The sequence below is a fragment of the Physeter macrocephalus genome, unplaced genomic scaffold (genome assembly GCF_002837175.3).
Source record: "Physeter macrocephalus isolate SW-GA unplaced genomic scaffold, ASM283717v5 random_7, whole genome shotgun sequence".
In the NCBI taxonomy this organism is placed as follows: domain Eukaryota; kingdom Metazoa; phylum Chordata; class Mammalia; order Artiodactyla; family Physeteridae; genus Physeter; species Physeter macrocephalus.
Genome location: NW_021145293.1, coordinates 165915 through 179569, shown reverse-complemented (window position 1 = coordinate 179569; position 13655 = coordinate 165915). Strand labels below are relative to the sequence as shown.

The 13655-nt window shown below is 51.8% G+C and overlaps 2 protein-coding genes across 6 annotated transcripts in view; one reads left to right on the top strand and one right to left on the bottom strand.

Annotated features, from left to right (window-relative positions):
* SYCE2 (synaptonemal complex central element protein 2) overlaps window positions 1-4867 on the top strand; it is a 14178-nt gene extending 9311 nt beyond the window's left edge. For 2 of the 4 annotated variants that reach the window (XM_007103608.4, XM_007103609.4), the window contains exons 3-5: window positions 1879-2053; window positions 3361-3549; window positions 4661-4865. In XM_007103608.4, the coding sequence (XP_007103670.1) occupies window positions 1879-2053; window positions 3361-3549; window positions 4661-4708 (412 nt within the window). In that variant the 3' untranslated portion in view covers window positions 4709-4865. Of the gene's footprint in view, window positions 1-1842; window positions 2054-3360; window positions 3550-4660 lie in introns of all 4 variants that reach the window. The other 2 variants (XM_007103606.4, XM_007103607.4) reach the window with 2 other exon arrangements.
* GCDH (glutaryl-CoA dehydrogenase) lies at window positions 4030-10272 on the bottom strand. Of its 2 annotated transcripts, XM_007103610.2 has the most exons (12): window positions 10220-10272; window positions 10014-10143; window positions 9889-9924; window positions 9460-9603; window positions 9223-9285; window positions 8767-8937; window positions 7922-8051; window positions 7624-7840; window positions 6980-7083; window positions 6589-6714; window positions 6141-6301; window positions 4030-4576 (listed from the first exon to the last, which is right to left on the bottom strand). In XM_007103610.2, the coding sequence occupies exons 2-12, from the start codon at window positions 10102-10104 to the stop codon at window positions 4503-4505; spliced, it is 1317 nt and encodes a 438-aa protein (XP_007103672.1). In that variant the 5' UTR covers window positions 10105-10143; window positions 10220-10272; the 3' UTR covers window positions 4030-4502. The 2 variants fall into 2 exon arrangements, with proteins under 2 accessions (XP_007103672.1, XP_023990088.1); XM_024134320.3 differs by lacking the exon at window positions 4030-4576 and having other exon boundaries at window positions 5933-6301; window positions 10220-10258.
* Between the last annotated feature and the right edge of the window lie 3383 nt (window positions 10273-13655).

Here is a 13655-nt window from a genome sequence, read left to right as displayed (position 1 = left end):
GAGCGGCTGGGCCCGTGAGCCATGGCCGCTGAGCCTGCGCGTCCGGAGCCTGTGCCCCGCAACGGGAGAGGCCACAACAGTGAGAGGCCTGCATACTGGAAAATAAATAAATAAAATAAATTTAAAAAAAAAATAGTTGTATGGAGGAAGCATCCAAAAATCAAAACGTGTTTTTCTAAGTAGCTGTGCCTGGCTTGCAGTCATGGCTGACTTTATGGTTGTGTGTGAACTGGTGTGTTGAGGAACTGCTGTGTTGGCACCTCCGAGTCAGCCATTCAGAGCTGGAAGCACCTCAGGGGGCGAGGAGGAAACTGAGAACTTTGGGGGAAGCAGGACACAGGCTGGGGGTCAGGCCAACTGGGCGCCACACGCGGCTCTGCACAGACTGGCTGGTGATCCTGAGAAAGTGACACAAACACACTGAGCCTGTGTCCTCAGCTATGAGGTAAAGATGATGGGGATACACCCCAAAGCGTGGTTGTGAGGATGCAGCAAGATGAGGCATGTAGTTTAGCATGGTGCATGGCAAATAAAGCAAAGAAATGGCCAAAAAAAAAAAAAAAAAAAGCAACTTACCTTAAACATTTTAGCTTAATTTAAAACACCAATGGGTCTGCTGATCAGATTGCAACATTTTTCTTTTCTTTGCATAAACCTCATTCATAATGCATTACCCACAATTTCCACTTTTGTGTTTTTATAGCAGAGCAAAAACTTAAGGGCCTTGACAAAGCGATGTGTATGCAGAATCCTTCTAGATTTTTATGTTCTTGGTCCCAATATATAGCCGTCTCCCCCACACTTGATTTAATAGTTATGTTTTATTAGGGTCACCTTTATTCATTCCATTTAGCTTTATTAGACACCTGTCCCTTTTTCGCATGTCACTAGCTAACACGATATTTAATGAATTGCATAATTATAGTAGTGTACAGTGTGGGACAAACATAACTAACTCTTTTGAGGGGTATTTTTTTAAGTTTTATTTTTTAACATTACCTCTTTTTTTAAATTTTTATTTATTTATTTTTGGCTGTGTTGGGTCTTCGCTGCTGCGCATGGGCTTTCTCTAGTTGCGGCGAGTGGGGGCTACTCTTCGTTGCAGTGCGCGGGCTTCTCATTGCGGTGGCTTCTCATTGCGGAGCACGGGCTCTAGTCGTGCGGGCTTCAGTAGTTGTGGCACGCGGGCTCAGTAGTTGTGGCTCGCGGGCTCTAGAGCACAGGCTCAGTAGTTGTGGCACACGGGCTTAGTTGCTCCGCGGCATGTGGGATCTTCCCAGACCAGGGCTCAAACCCGTGTCCCCTGCATTGGCAGGCGGATTCTTAACAACTGTGCCACCAGGGAAGCCCCCCATAACTACCTCTTGACAGGCCACCTTACCAGATGGGAGCAGAGACACGCAGGTACACTAGCCCCAGGTGGTCTGCATGCTGCTATGAGCATCACTAAGTAGGTTTAGAAAGGGATGGAAAGGGATTCAGCAGGCTGGTGACAGGAAGATCATCTAAGAAAGCATCTAAACTATTTTTAATATTATTGATGCTCATTTCAAAGCAGCAAGTTGGTGTAATAAAACGACTGTGGGCTTTGCAGTCAGGCATATCTTCTTGTTCTGGAACCTTGGGCAGATTTTGTTTGTGCTCCTGAGTCTGTTTTCACAGTTTTAAGATGGGATGCCATCCCTGCCTCTCAGGGGTGGGGTGGGGGTGTATGTGTGAATGAAATAAACAAGTGTCACCCACAAGAGACACACAACACAGGTTCTCCTCCCACCACACACTAATTCAGATCAGCCACTGTCAACAGAGTTTGGCGCCGATCTCATTTTCCTATAATTTCAGAAGTCAGGTTTCTAGCCCCTCTATCGCCACCTCCAGTGCCAACCGCCAGCTGATGATGCTGGAAGGGAAGTCAGGACCCTACTTCTCCTCTCTGGACTCGAGCATCAACATCCTGAAGAAGAGGGCCCAGGAGCTGATCGAAAACATCAACGAGAGCAGGCAGAAGGACCATGCCCTCATGACCAACTTCAGAGACAGCCTCAGGATCAAGGTGACGGACTTCCCCCCACATACTGCCAAGCCCCAGTGAAAGGGGAGGGGGTTCTTTATGTAAAAAGTGAAAGGGGAGGGAATGAACTGCAGTTATGTTCCCAGCATGGTGCTAGGCAGTTTGCATGCAGTACCTCATTTCACCCTTACAACAATCCTGCAAAGAGATTGGACCCATTTTGTAGATGGGAAAAGTAAGGTTTGGAAATAATTTGCCCAAGTGAGAGAACCAGGATAAGAAGCCAAGGTTCATCTGCACCCACCGCCCAGGCCCTTACTTCATTCCAGGACTAATGGCTGTGGCAGGAGGGCATTGAGGCATAACCTGCATTGTCACACCCATTTGTCCTCCAGAAGTCGAATGATTTGTGACAGGAGAGTGGAGGTCCCTGGACATGGCTGGGGCTTATGTCTAACAAAGCCTGATGTTATGTTCAGGTCTGATGTTAATGGTTGTCCCCGCCGATGCTTCTTCATAATGCGTAATGGGTCCTGTGAGCTGGACAGCTTGTGGATTCCACATGTCATCTCTCAATGACAGGCTGACTTTTTTCCCTGCCCCCCACCATCCCTACCTACCTTGTACATAGAAAATTTAGAGAGTGGAGAAAAATATAGCAGAAAAAATATAAAAACACCCTTATGATACCACCACCCAGAAGCCACTTTGTTGCGTGTTTTCTTCCAGTCTCTGTTCTATGTACTTTCTTCCTAAACTGGTTGAGCTTATACATAATTTTACACCTTGTTTTTTTTTAAATATTTATTTTATTTATTTATTTTCCTTATTTTTTTTTGGCTGCGTTGGGTCTTAGTTACGGCACATGGGATCTTTGCTGAGGCATGTGGGATCTTTTTCGTTACGGCGCGCGGTCTGCTAGGGTTTCTCTCTAGTTGCGGCGCGCAGTCTTATCTCTAGCTGTGGCGTGCGGGTTTTCCTCTCTCTAGTTGTGGTGCGTGGGCTCTGCGGCACGCGGGCTCTCTAGTTGAGGTGCGGGAGCTCAATAGTTGTGGCATGCGGGCTTAGTTGCCCCACGGCATGTGGGATCTTAGTTCCCCGACCAGGGATTGAGCCCACGTACCCTGCATTGGAAGGCGGATTCTTTACCACTGGACCACCGGGGAATTCTCGCACCTTGCTTTTTAAAAAGAAAAACTTAACATATAGGCAATTTCACCTCCAGTCACAGGAGTTGTTTTTACCACTTTTATATGATAAATTGCAGAAATCTTAAAGAGCCAGCTAGAACAAATGTCTTGTGATGCCTCTTGTTTGACTTTCAAAGAACACGTCTTATTCTTTCAAAGGTTTCAGACCTGACAGAGAAGCTAGAGGAAAGGATGTATCAGATTTATAATCACCACAACAAGATCATTCAGGAAAAGCTCCAAGAGTTCACCCAAAAAATGGCAAAGATCAGTCACCTGGAAACAGAGCTCAAAGAAGTGTGCCACACCGTGGAGACCGTGTACAGAGACCTGTGCGGCCAGCCTGAGGTATGACTGAACTCACGCATGCACATGGGTGCCGCCGGAGGAACGAGTTGTAGCAGCTAAGATGAAAGTAAATGTCAACAGAGAACAAGGACATTAGCACCGCCGGGCCCTAAACCCCACAGGGGCCACTATTACTGCAAAAGCCCTGGGGCTCTTGCCATCCCACTTGTGGCCCCGTGCTCCCCTGTAATGTGGTGAGTCCGAACTGAGAAGCTGGACCGTTATTTCCCACACTGTGCGTCAGCTCTGTGGTGACAGAAAGGACAAAGTCCCCTCTGCCCTCAGCCCTGAGCCCTGGCAGTGCCTAACTGGGTTTATTTATTACAGCCAAGCCCAAGACTCAGGCATGGATCACTCTGGGGCGGGGGAAATCCCCACCAGGTCCCAGCGCGCTTCACAGCCCCAACACATGTTCCTTTCTCCTGTGACTGAAATAACTTCTCGGGTGGTTACAAGTAACTGTGGTCCAACACTGTGGGCTCAGACATGCAGACTCTTTATTATTCTCTCTTCCCCCCTCACTCTGCTCCAACGTCCAGCATAAGGCACTTACCCCAAGATGGGAGGGTCAGAGGGCACAGAGTAAACTCTTGCTGTGTGGAGGGGGTAGTTTGCGTAGTCAGACACCAGGTGGGTCTCACAAGTTGCTTCCATGTCACTCCTTCCCTCTCCCTGCTCCCCTGTCAAAGGGAGCTTCTGTTCCAAGGTGAGTGGAGTCTGTTCCCATCCACAGTTAAAACTGGATTGAGAAACTCAGTACAGAGAGTCCCATCTTCTTTTTAAGGAACACATTTGAATGACTTCAAAAGGGAAATTTTGATATTTAAAAATCAGCGTCTCTCACTTCCCACCAGAAGAATTGGCTCCATCTGCCACCTCCCTGACTAAGCTCAGAGCGCAGTATCTCCCTGGGAAGGGGTTTGGTACCATCCGGGCTCCCAGGTGAAGTGGGTTCACTTGCTGGCTGTGAACGCCTGGATCCCTGTGATTGCCCTTCCGAGGATCAGAGCATGGATGTCATGAGTGCCTGGGCAAGATAAATGCAGAGTTGGTTTGGAGTCTTAACAGCTCACAACTTCCCTTTAAAGTCAATCTTCATGTCTCCCCACAGGCTACTACTTTGGAAGAAGAACAGACCCACAAAGACAGCGAATGCTGACAGCTGCCAGGAGAGCCCCCCTTAGTGACAGCCACCAAGGAAAGGCTCAGAGGCCACCATTCTGGCCATGCTGAGAAAATTGTTTTTCAGAGTTCTGTAATGCATCTTGGCAAAAACCGACCGACCAACCAACCCAAAGCTCCTTGTGCCAGGCCCAAAACTGCAGCGAGTCCAGCCGCCACCATGGGCCAAGCTTTGGTGCTCCCCGATTCACCCGGCCCCAACCCCACACGGTTGATTAAACATTTGATTTTCAACCCAGCCATGCTTTCTTCCCACAGAGGTGGAAAGAGCTGATGAGCTCTGCAGAAATGGATCAGGCCCTTTCTCACCCACAGGAGGAATGGGAAAGCAAACATCAGACAATTAGCTGCCTGTCCCAGATGATCCCCCATCCTAGAGCCACTGCCACATTCCACATCCCATCCCACATCCACATGTCTAAGTAATACTTTACAGCCCTCAGTGTTCTCAATTGCTCTTCCTCAGCTTCCAGAGGTGGAAGGCAGAGATTATGGCCTCCCTTTTATGGAGCAAAATAATTCTATTTTCTTCCTAAAGTGCAAATCTGACCCCGTCCCTCCCCTGCGTAAAACTATCTGGAGGTGCCCTGTGCTTGTCCTCCGGGTCATTGTCATGCCTGTAAAAACCCCCACCCCCAGCCCTCCTTCTTGCTTGTTTCTGGAATGTCCCATCCAGAATAGCACATGGATGCTATTTCACCATCTCTGCCCAGGGAGCTCCTACACCTCCCTCAAGGCTTAACATGGTCCCACTTTCTCCCTAAGAGATTGAGTGCCTGTTACAGCTCCCTCTGGTTCTGTGTGACTCACACTGGAATTGTACACCTCTTTTCTTTTTTTTTTTTGGCCGCACCACGGCTTGTGGGGTTTTAGTTCCCCAACCAGGGATTAAACCCAGGCCACCGCAGTGAAAAGGCCAAGTCCTAACCACTGGACCGCCAGGGAATCCCCACATCTCTTTTCTTTTTAATTATCTTTTTCTGTGTCTGTCTTCTGGGCCCCATGCGAGTCACAACTAGTTGTCAGGTGCAAACACCACAGCCTGCAAATGATTTACCTTTTCTCTTTTTTTCTCACATAAAATGGAGTGGTGATTCCTGTATGTAGCTGCACTCTCACTCCCTTGCATCCACCAGCTCGCTGGGCATTAATGCCCCGCTCTGGAAATGCCTGAGGAAGCCGTAAGCAGGCTTGGGAACATCCCTCCCCTGGAGCATAATGGAGGAGAGGACTGGGAGGGTTTACTTCCACGGTCCCAGTATGGGCCACTCCAGATGAGGGACACAGGGTGGGACTTGCCCCAGGTCATGCTGCCGACAGGTGACAGCTGGGAGTAGGACTTGGGTCTGCTGTCCTCTTCCCCAGACGTGAGGCCACTGTGAACCCCACCCCAGGGATCCGGCCCCCACCTTCATAGGTGTTCACGGCCTCCAGGTTCATGGCATGCCGGATCACGTGATACTCATCAGAAATCCCATTTCCTCCCAGCATGTCTCGGGCCTGGCGGGCAATGTCCAGGGCCTTCCCACAGTTATTCCTCTTCAGCAGGGAGATCATTTCCGGGGTGGCCCTGGGAACAGCACAGACGTGTAACAAGCATTGGATTATAAAGAACTGACCCTGCTATGGGCATCCAGGCATCCCTACACCCTGGGCAAACCCAGCTGGGGAGGACGGTTACCGTCACAGCAACAGGCACAGCTCCTAATGAGGGAGAGGCAGGAAGGGATGGGTCCCAAGGGGCCACCAGGCAGGAAGGACCTCTCTCCAGGGCCAGCTGCCACCATGCTCAGAAGGGGCACTGGGTCCTCCCACCACAGCTGCCTCCCGCTTCCTCCCCAAACACACAGCCCCTACTTGTCTTGATCCTTCAAGCGGCCGAGCTGCAGGCAGGCATGAAGGCCCAGCGTGATCTCGGTGAGCATGTCCGCCAGCTTCTTCTGAATCAGTTGGTTCTTGGCCAGTGGGACACCAAACTGGATCCTATGTGGTCAGGGTCAGGGTAAGTACAAGGAGGGCCCCACTCCCCAGTCCTGTCCTAGGGCCTTCCTATGCTGCCTCAGCCCCCATGCAGCGCACTCTGGCCCTGTTGTTGACTGAGCCGCTCACTGCTCAGAAGGACTTCCTCGGCCATTTCACAGAGCAGGGAACTTGGGTCTCGTGGGTGGGGGCCAGGGGTAGGGGGGTAAGAGACGGAACCCAAGCCCCACACACCCCCCCAGGAGTTCTCATGGCAGCCCCTACACACCTGTCCAGGGTGTACTGCCGGGCCGTGTGCAAACAGAACTCAGCAGCTCCAAGCACACCCCAGGTGATGCCATAGCGGGCGTTGTTTAGGCAGCCGAAGGGACCCTGCAGGGTTCAGAGGGGGCCTCAGCCCCACCAAGAGGAGATGAGAGGCCTGCGCAGAACTAACTTTTAAGTAGCAGGGGGAGGCCCCCTCCCCAGACACTCAAGACATGCAGTCAGTGTAAACAAGGGGGACTCAGGGCAACTGTTTAAGTCACACATGGCCCTGACACCAAAGCTCATGCACATAAGGTCTTGCTCACTGCCTGCTCACTCTTGGTTTGCATACAGTTCTACCCAGCCCAGGGTCTGGATTGGATGCTCAGACCTAGGGGCTGTGTAAGGAGACAGGAAGATGCACATGCATCAAAGGATTAAGCTCGTTCAGGCCTATATGTACTGGGCAGAGCCAGCATGAGTGAGATGGTCACCAAAATGGGGCAGCTTCTGCACATCAGTGAGCCAGGCAGAGCCTCTCCAAATCACTACTGTGTGAACTCCATGTGTGTCTGTTCCCCAGCTGGGTCTCTAGCATGGTGCCGGCCCAAGAAAAGAGAACCAGCAGGTGACCTGATGCCAGTTCCCAAGGTGGCTGCTGCTTACCGCCAGACCAGACGCCTTGGGCAGCACATTCTCCTCTGGCACTTCCACATCGTCCATGATAATCATACCCGTGGCCGAGGCCCGCAGAGAGAACTTTCCCTCAATCTTGGGGGCCGAGAGGCCCCGCATCCCCTTCTCCAACAGGAAGCCCCGAATGCAACTATCTTCGCACCGAGCCCACACTACAAACAGGTCGGCCACAGGTGAGTTGGTGATCCTGGAGGCAGGACAGGCAGTGAGGCATCTGGCCATCACCCACTGCCCTTGCCCACCTGCCTGAGGCGCCCAGGCCCCTCACCAGGTCTTGGCCCCATTGAGGGTGTAGCTCCTGCCGGACGGGTTCTGGCGGGCTCTGGTCTCCATGCTGCTGGGGTCACTCCCATGGTTAGGCTCTGTGAGCCCAAAGCAGCCCAGGAGCTCCCCCTTGGCTGCAGGCATGAGACAGCGTCACCAGGCTGCCTCTCCCCCATTCATTCTCTCTACTGAAAATGGTTAGCCTCTCCACTGAGCCAGGCCAAGGCAGATCCAGCCCTGCCCTCACAGCACTCCCAGGTGGTGGGGGGACAGGTCTCACCCAGGCCATAGTCACAATGCCGTGATGGGGTGAGGCCCAATACAAGTCAGGAAAGTGTGGGCTAAACTGTCTTGAAGGGCAGTGAAAAGGAGTTAAGCAGGAAAAGGTGTGAAGAGCAGTCCTGGTAGAGGGACCAGGATGTGCAAAGGCCTAGTGGTACAACTGAGAATTCCAAGTAGTTGAGGGTGGCTGGGAAGGAGCAATCAAGGGAGCGGCCAGAGATGAGGTGGAAAGATCAGCAGAGGCCTGCTCACGTGGGGTTTTGTGGACCCGCTTAGGAAGTTAAGACTTTAAACTTTGGACTGGAATGGGGAGTACAGAAAGCAAATCATGGGGGAAATGATGGTGGTGAGGAAGGGGCAGAGTTAAGAGACCTAGGGAAAAAGAAAAGAGAGACCTAGGAGAATCAGATGTGGGGGTGAAGCCCAGGGTCTGGCAGGGGGCCTGAGTGGCCAATGGTAATATCCTTGGGGTGAGGATAGAAGGCAGGCCTGGCGATAGCCCCGCCCCTGAGTTTCAGACCATTGGGACTGCCTTCCTTCCACCAGGCTCCACAGGCAGCTGCTCACCCAGCCGGGGCAGGTACTTCTGTTGCTGTTCCTTGCTGCCGTACGCGTAGATAGGGTGCATGACAAGGGAGGACTGGACACTCATCGCTGACCTGTAGCCGCTGTCCACTCGCTCCAGCTCTCGGGCCAGGAGCCCATAGGCCACAGATGAGACTCCAGCACAGCCATACCCTGGTGGGCGGGGGGAGCGGGGAGGGGAGAAATAGGGCAATGGGGGACAAAGCCCTGCCCAGCTGAGATCAGTGACTCCTGGGGCCCAAGAGACAGAGCTACATAGGGGCACCCAAGGAGAGGGTACCAAGCTGGCCCTTACTTGAGGGTTTCATCCCCACAGCCACTTCAGACAGAGGGATTAACAGCCTCTCTTTACAGACTGGGAAACTAGGCTCAAGGAAAGGAAGGGGTTTTTCAGGACACAGTGGGGGCTGCTGAGTGTGGAGAGAAATTTGTCCCTACCTTTGATGGTGGGGCCCAGCACACCCAGCTCCCCCATCTCTGAGATGATCTCCCGGTGAAAAACTGCAAAGGGACAGATGCCCAACTTCAGGCCCAGCCTTGGCCCACTGGAGCCCCAACCCAGGGCCAGAGGTGCCCTAAGGTCCAGCTAAAGCAGGAATAGCTGGTGTGAATGGTGGAGAGTGGGGTTCAGGTGGCAGCGGTAGCTCCAGGGTGCCCACCCGCCTGCCTGGGCACCTTCGTTGCGATTGGCCAGCAGGATGCGGGGCATGAGGCGCTCCTGGCAGTAGGTGCGGAAGGTGTCCCTGATGAGGACCTCATCTGCTGTCAGCTGCTCCTCCAGCAATAGTGGGTCCCTCCAGTCAAACTCGGGCCGCGAGGCTGGGCAGAGTTGGAGGAGGTGGGGCTCATCCCTGCCCACCCGACCACCACACCTTCCCCTCCCCCAGAATCATCAGCCCCATCCCTCAACCCCCATTTCGCTCCCAATAAATGTGGGCTGCAAACAGGACTGACAAAGTGGGCTTTCTCGGGGAAACTCACTGCCTCAGCGGCCCTGCCTCCCCGCCTGGGCAGCCCTCGGATTCCGGGACAGAGCCCATCCGGGACAGACAGACAGTAGTTGGACAAGGGCCGCAGACGCACGGCGCGACAAGGGGTCCTTACACTTGGCAGATCGGCTCTGGGTCTTCCCGCCTTTTTCTGCAAACACAGGACGGGAAAATAACCCCGGGAAAGTCCCCGAGCCTCAAGTTTCTCCCTCCCCATCCCACCCCCGGTCCGGCACTGACCCGTCTGCGTTGCCGCCGAGCTCCATGAACGAAGGACTCGCAGGCTGGGTCCGCGGCTCAGGAGCCGCCCATAGACGCCTCTCAGGGCCATGTGGACAGCGAGCTGGCGAGCGGAACAACCAAGGCCGACCTGGAGGAATGGAGGCGTCTGAGCGGACTGGCTCCCCTGGCCCTTTGCGCCCTTCGCCCCTATAGCCAGTCCTTACCTGGAGCCCCCGTGCTCACCGCACAGGCCACAGTGCTACTGACCAAGGCTTTTGACCTCCGGAGGGGGCGGGCGGGGAAGAGGCCAAATGGGGCTTGTCATTGGTTCGTCCTAGGACACCGCTCTTTCAAGGCTCTGCCTTTTAAAGGGGCCACGGAAGCCTTGCAGGCGTAAGCAGGCGCGCCCAAGCAGAGGCACCTTAACCCCTTTAAGGGGAGGAAGAGGGAAGGGGCGGAAGGCGAGTGCGCTAACTCGATTGGCCAGCTGTATTCCTGCTCTGATTGGCCCTGGGAGGGAGCTCGGCCCACTCCTGGTAGTAGGGGCCGAGGGCAGAGTCTGGAGTTAAAATAGGCAATTGAGGCACGAGAAAAATGAGTCCTAGTACCCAGGAGACCAGACCTCAAGGTCTCCTTTACTCTGTGTGGGAGGAGGAGGTGGGCTCTGGTGGGCGATCTCAGCCCAAGCTGTCTGCCAGTCTGTCCCAGGAAGCTTGCTAGCCACATGTGACTGTGTGACTTGGTGTGATTCCCTATGCTTTGTGATTCTGTGCGGTTGATTGAGCCTGAGTGACTGTGTATCTATATGTGAATAGGGCTGACTGTTTCTGTGACGTTGTGGGGCTGTTGACTATGGGTGGTTGTGTGTGTAACTGTGTCTGTGTGGCTGAATGTCTGTGGTTTCTTGTCTAATTGTAAGCTCGTGTAATGGTATTCTGTGTGATCGTGTGTTTTTGTGGTACTGTGTGCATGACTCTGGTTTTTTTATAATTTTTTCAGGGCTACTGATTTTTTTCTTTTGGCTGCGTTGGGTCTTCATTGCTGCGTGAGGGCTTTTCTCTAGTTGCGGTGCGCGGTTCTCTCATTGCGGTGGCTTCTCTTGTTGCAAGAGCGCAGGCTCTAGGCGCGTGGGCTTCAGTAGTTGTGGCACGCAGGCTCAGTAGTTGTGGCTCACGGGCTCTAGAGCACAGGCTCAGTAGTTGTGGCGCACGGGCTTAGTTGCTCCTCAGCATGTGGGATCTTCCCGGACCAGGGCTCGAACCCGTGTCCCCTGCATTGGCAGGCAGATTCTTAACCACTGCGCCACCAGAGAAGCCCCATGACTCTGTTTTGATGGCTTTCTCCGTAGATGTGGCTGTTATCTTTGTGAGAATATGACTAGATATTTTTGTGTATGTCTGGGCGATTGTATATAACTATATGTGTCAGTGTGATTTGGTCTATGTGTTGTGTGTGGTTGTGAGCTTGAGTATATAGCTGAGTGAATGGTTATGCTCACCTAGATCACTTTTATGAGCACTTGTGTGGTGTGCTTTCGAATCTGGATGCATCATGCTTGACCATCTCTGTATCTGAAAGTCACTCATCTACCATGACCCTGTCCATTTCCCAGTTGGGGAAAGTAAGGCTCAGAAAGCAGATTGGTCTTGCTCAAGGTCACAATGGACCAGGTGCAGAGCAGGCACCAGGACTGGGATCCAGGCCTCCTGCTTCCCAGGACAGACTCCTCCCTGCTCACCCAGGAACACCTCTTCCCACATAGACAGTCTGGGTAGTTGTGTGTGTAGAATGCTCTGTCTCACACATTGTCTCTGACTGAGTATGATGGGAGTAACTGTGAGATTGTGTCTGAAGGTGATCACTAGCCTGCATATCCCCAAGTGCCTGGGGCCTGGGTGTGTCCAGACTCTTCCACTTTCTGGTCCCTTCTTGCCCTTAATATCCAAATAAAATGATTTGAACTCTCCTCTTCACTCAGTAGGGAGTCCATCACCACTCTGAATTGTCTGGGATTCTGCATAACTCTTATTCTTCTGGACACCTCCCTCCACCAGAAACCAATGGCCTCCCTCCTTCCATCCCTTCCTTTCACCAAAGCTCCCTGCCCTGGAGTTGTTGTGGATATTGGAGTTCTCTGTAGGGGGGTGTAGAGGGTGATGACAGCATACACATTAGGAAACCCAAATTGAGGCTCAGGCCTTGCCACCCAGCGAAGTCTGTCATCCGTCCTGGCTACCTGCTCCCAGAGGCCTTATCTCCCAGCCAGATGCCCACCCCTCCCCCCGACCCTCATCCTCTTGCCTCACCTTTCAGAGCCAAACATGCCTGTTAGTGCTTTATCCTAAATCAAGGAGATGTCTCCCCAAGAGACACTCTGCTTTCTTCTCCAGGAAACCACTCTAATTTCAACCATTTTGTTTGATTGAAGTGAAATTCACATAACATAAAATGAACTTTTTTTTTTTTTGGCTGTGCCGTGTGGCTTGCAGGATCTTGGTTCCCCGACCAGGGACTGAACCCCAGCCACAGCAGTGAAAGTGCCGAGTCCTAAGCACTGGACCGCCAGGAAATTCCCTAAAATGAACAGTTTAAAGTGTACAGTTCAGTGGCTTTTAGTATATTCACAATGTTGTGCAACCACCACCTCTATCTAGTTCCAGAACACTTCCATCACCCCTGAAAGGAGACCTTATGCCCATTAAGCAGTCACTCCCCATTTCCTCCTCCCCCCAGCCCCTGGCAACCACTAATCTTTCTGTCTCTGTGGATTTGCCTATTCTGGATATTTCATATAAGTGGAATCACATAATATGTGACGTTTTGTAACTTATACGTAGCATGTTTTGAGGTTCATCCATGTTGTAACATGTATTAGAACTTCATTACTTTTTATAGCTGAATAATATTCCTTTGTATAGATGGACCACATTTGGTTTATCCATCCGTTAATGGACATTTGGGTTGTTTCCACCTTTTGGCGACTGAAACTAATGCTACAGTGAATATTAGTGTACACGTACTTGATCCAGTACATGCTTTCAGTTCCCTTAGGTATATACCTAGGAGTGAAATTGCTGGGTCATATGGTAACTCTATGTTTAACTTATTGAAGAATCATCAAACTGTTTTCCACAGTAGCTGCACCACTTTGCATTCCCACCAGCAGAGTACGATGGTTCCAATTTCTCTGCATCCTCACCAACACTTGTTATTTTCCTTTTTTTGTTGTTGTTAATAGCCATCCTAGTAGGTTTGTCGAGCTGGTTTTTACATTACTTTTTTGCTCCCCCCACCCTTGTTGCACATGATAATTTTTTGTCTTTTTGCGTGAGGCATTTATGGTGCACCAACTCTGATGATGTGGCTCCATCTGGGTGAGGTTGTATGCGTTTCACTATCAGCGTGTCTGATTTCATGTTAGTGTGGTTGTGTTTGGATGCGCCCCCTGTGGTTGTGCATTAGTAGTTCAGTTGTGTGACTAAATAATTACATACAGTATCAGAGACAGGTGGCTGTGACTATGTAAGGTTGTAGTGTGTGATCGTGTCTGTGCCTGATGTATAACTGTGTGCCTGACTACATCAAAAGTGTGTTTATGGGGCTTCCCTGGTGGCGCAGTGGTTGGGAGTCCGCCTGCCGATGCAGGGGACACGGGTTCGT

What these genes read in the sequence shown, in the direction of transcription:
- GCDH (XM_024134320.3), bottom strand. Translation starts at nt 10,104, where the DNA reads ATGGCCCTGAGAGGCGTCTATGGGCGGCTCCTGAGCCGCGGACCCAGC. An exon ending in GCTGGCCAATCGCAACGAAG is followed by an intron (nt 9,286 to 9,459) that starts GTGCCCAGGCAG and finishes GTCCCTTTGCAG; the next exon opens with TTTTTCACCGGGAGATCATC. An exon ending in CGCTTGAAGGATCAAGACAA is followed by an intron (nt 6,302 to 6,588) that starts GTAGGGGCTGTG and finishes TGCTGTTCCCAG; the next exon opens with GGCCACCCCGGAAATGATCT.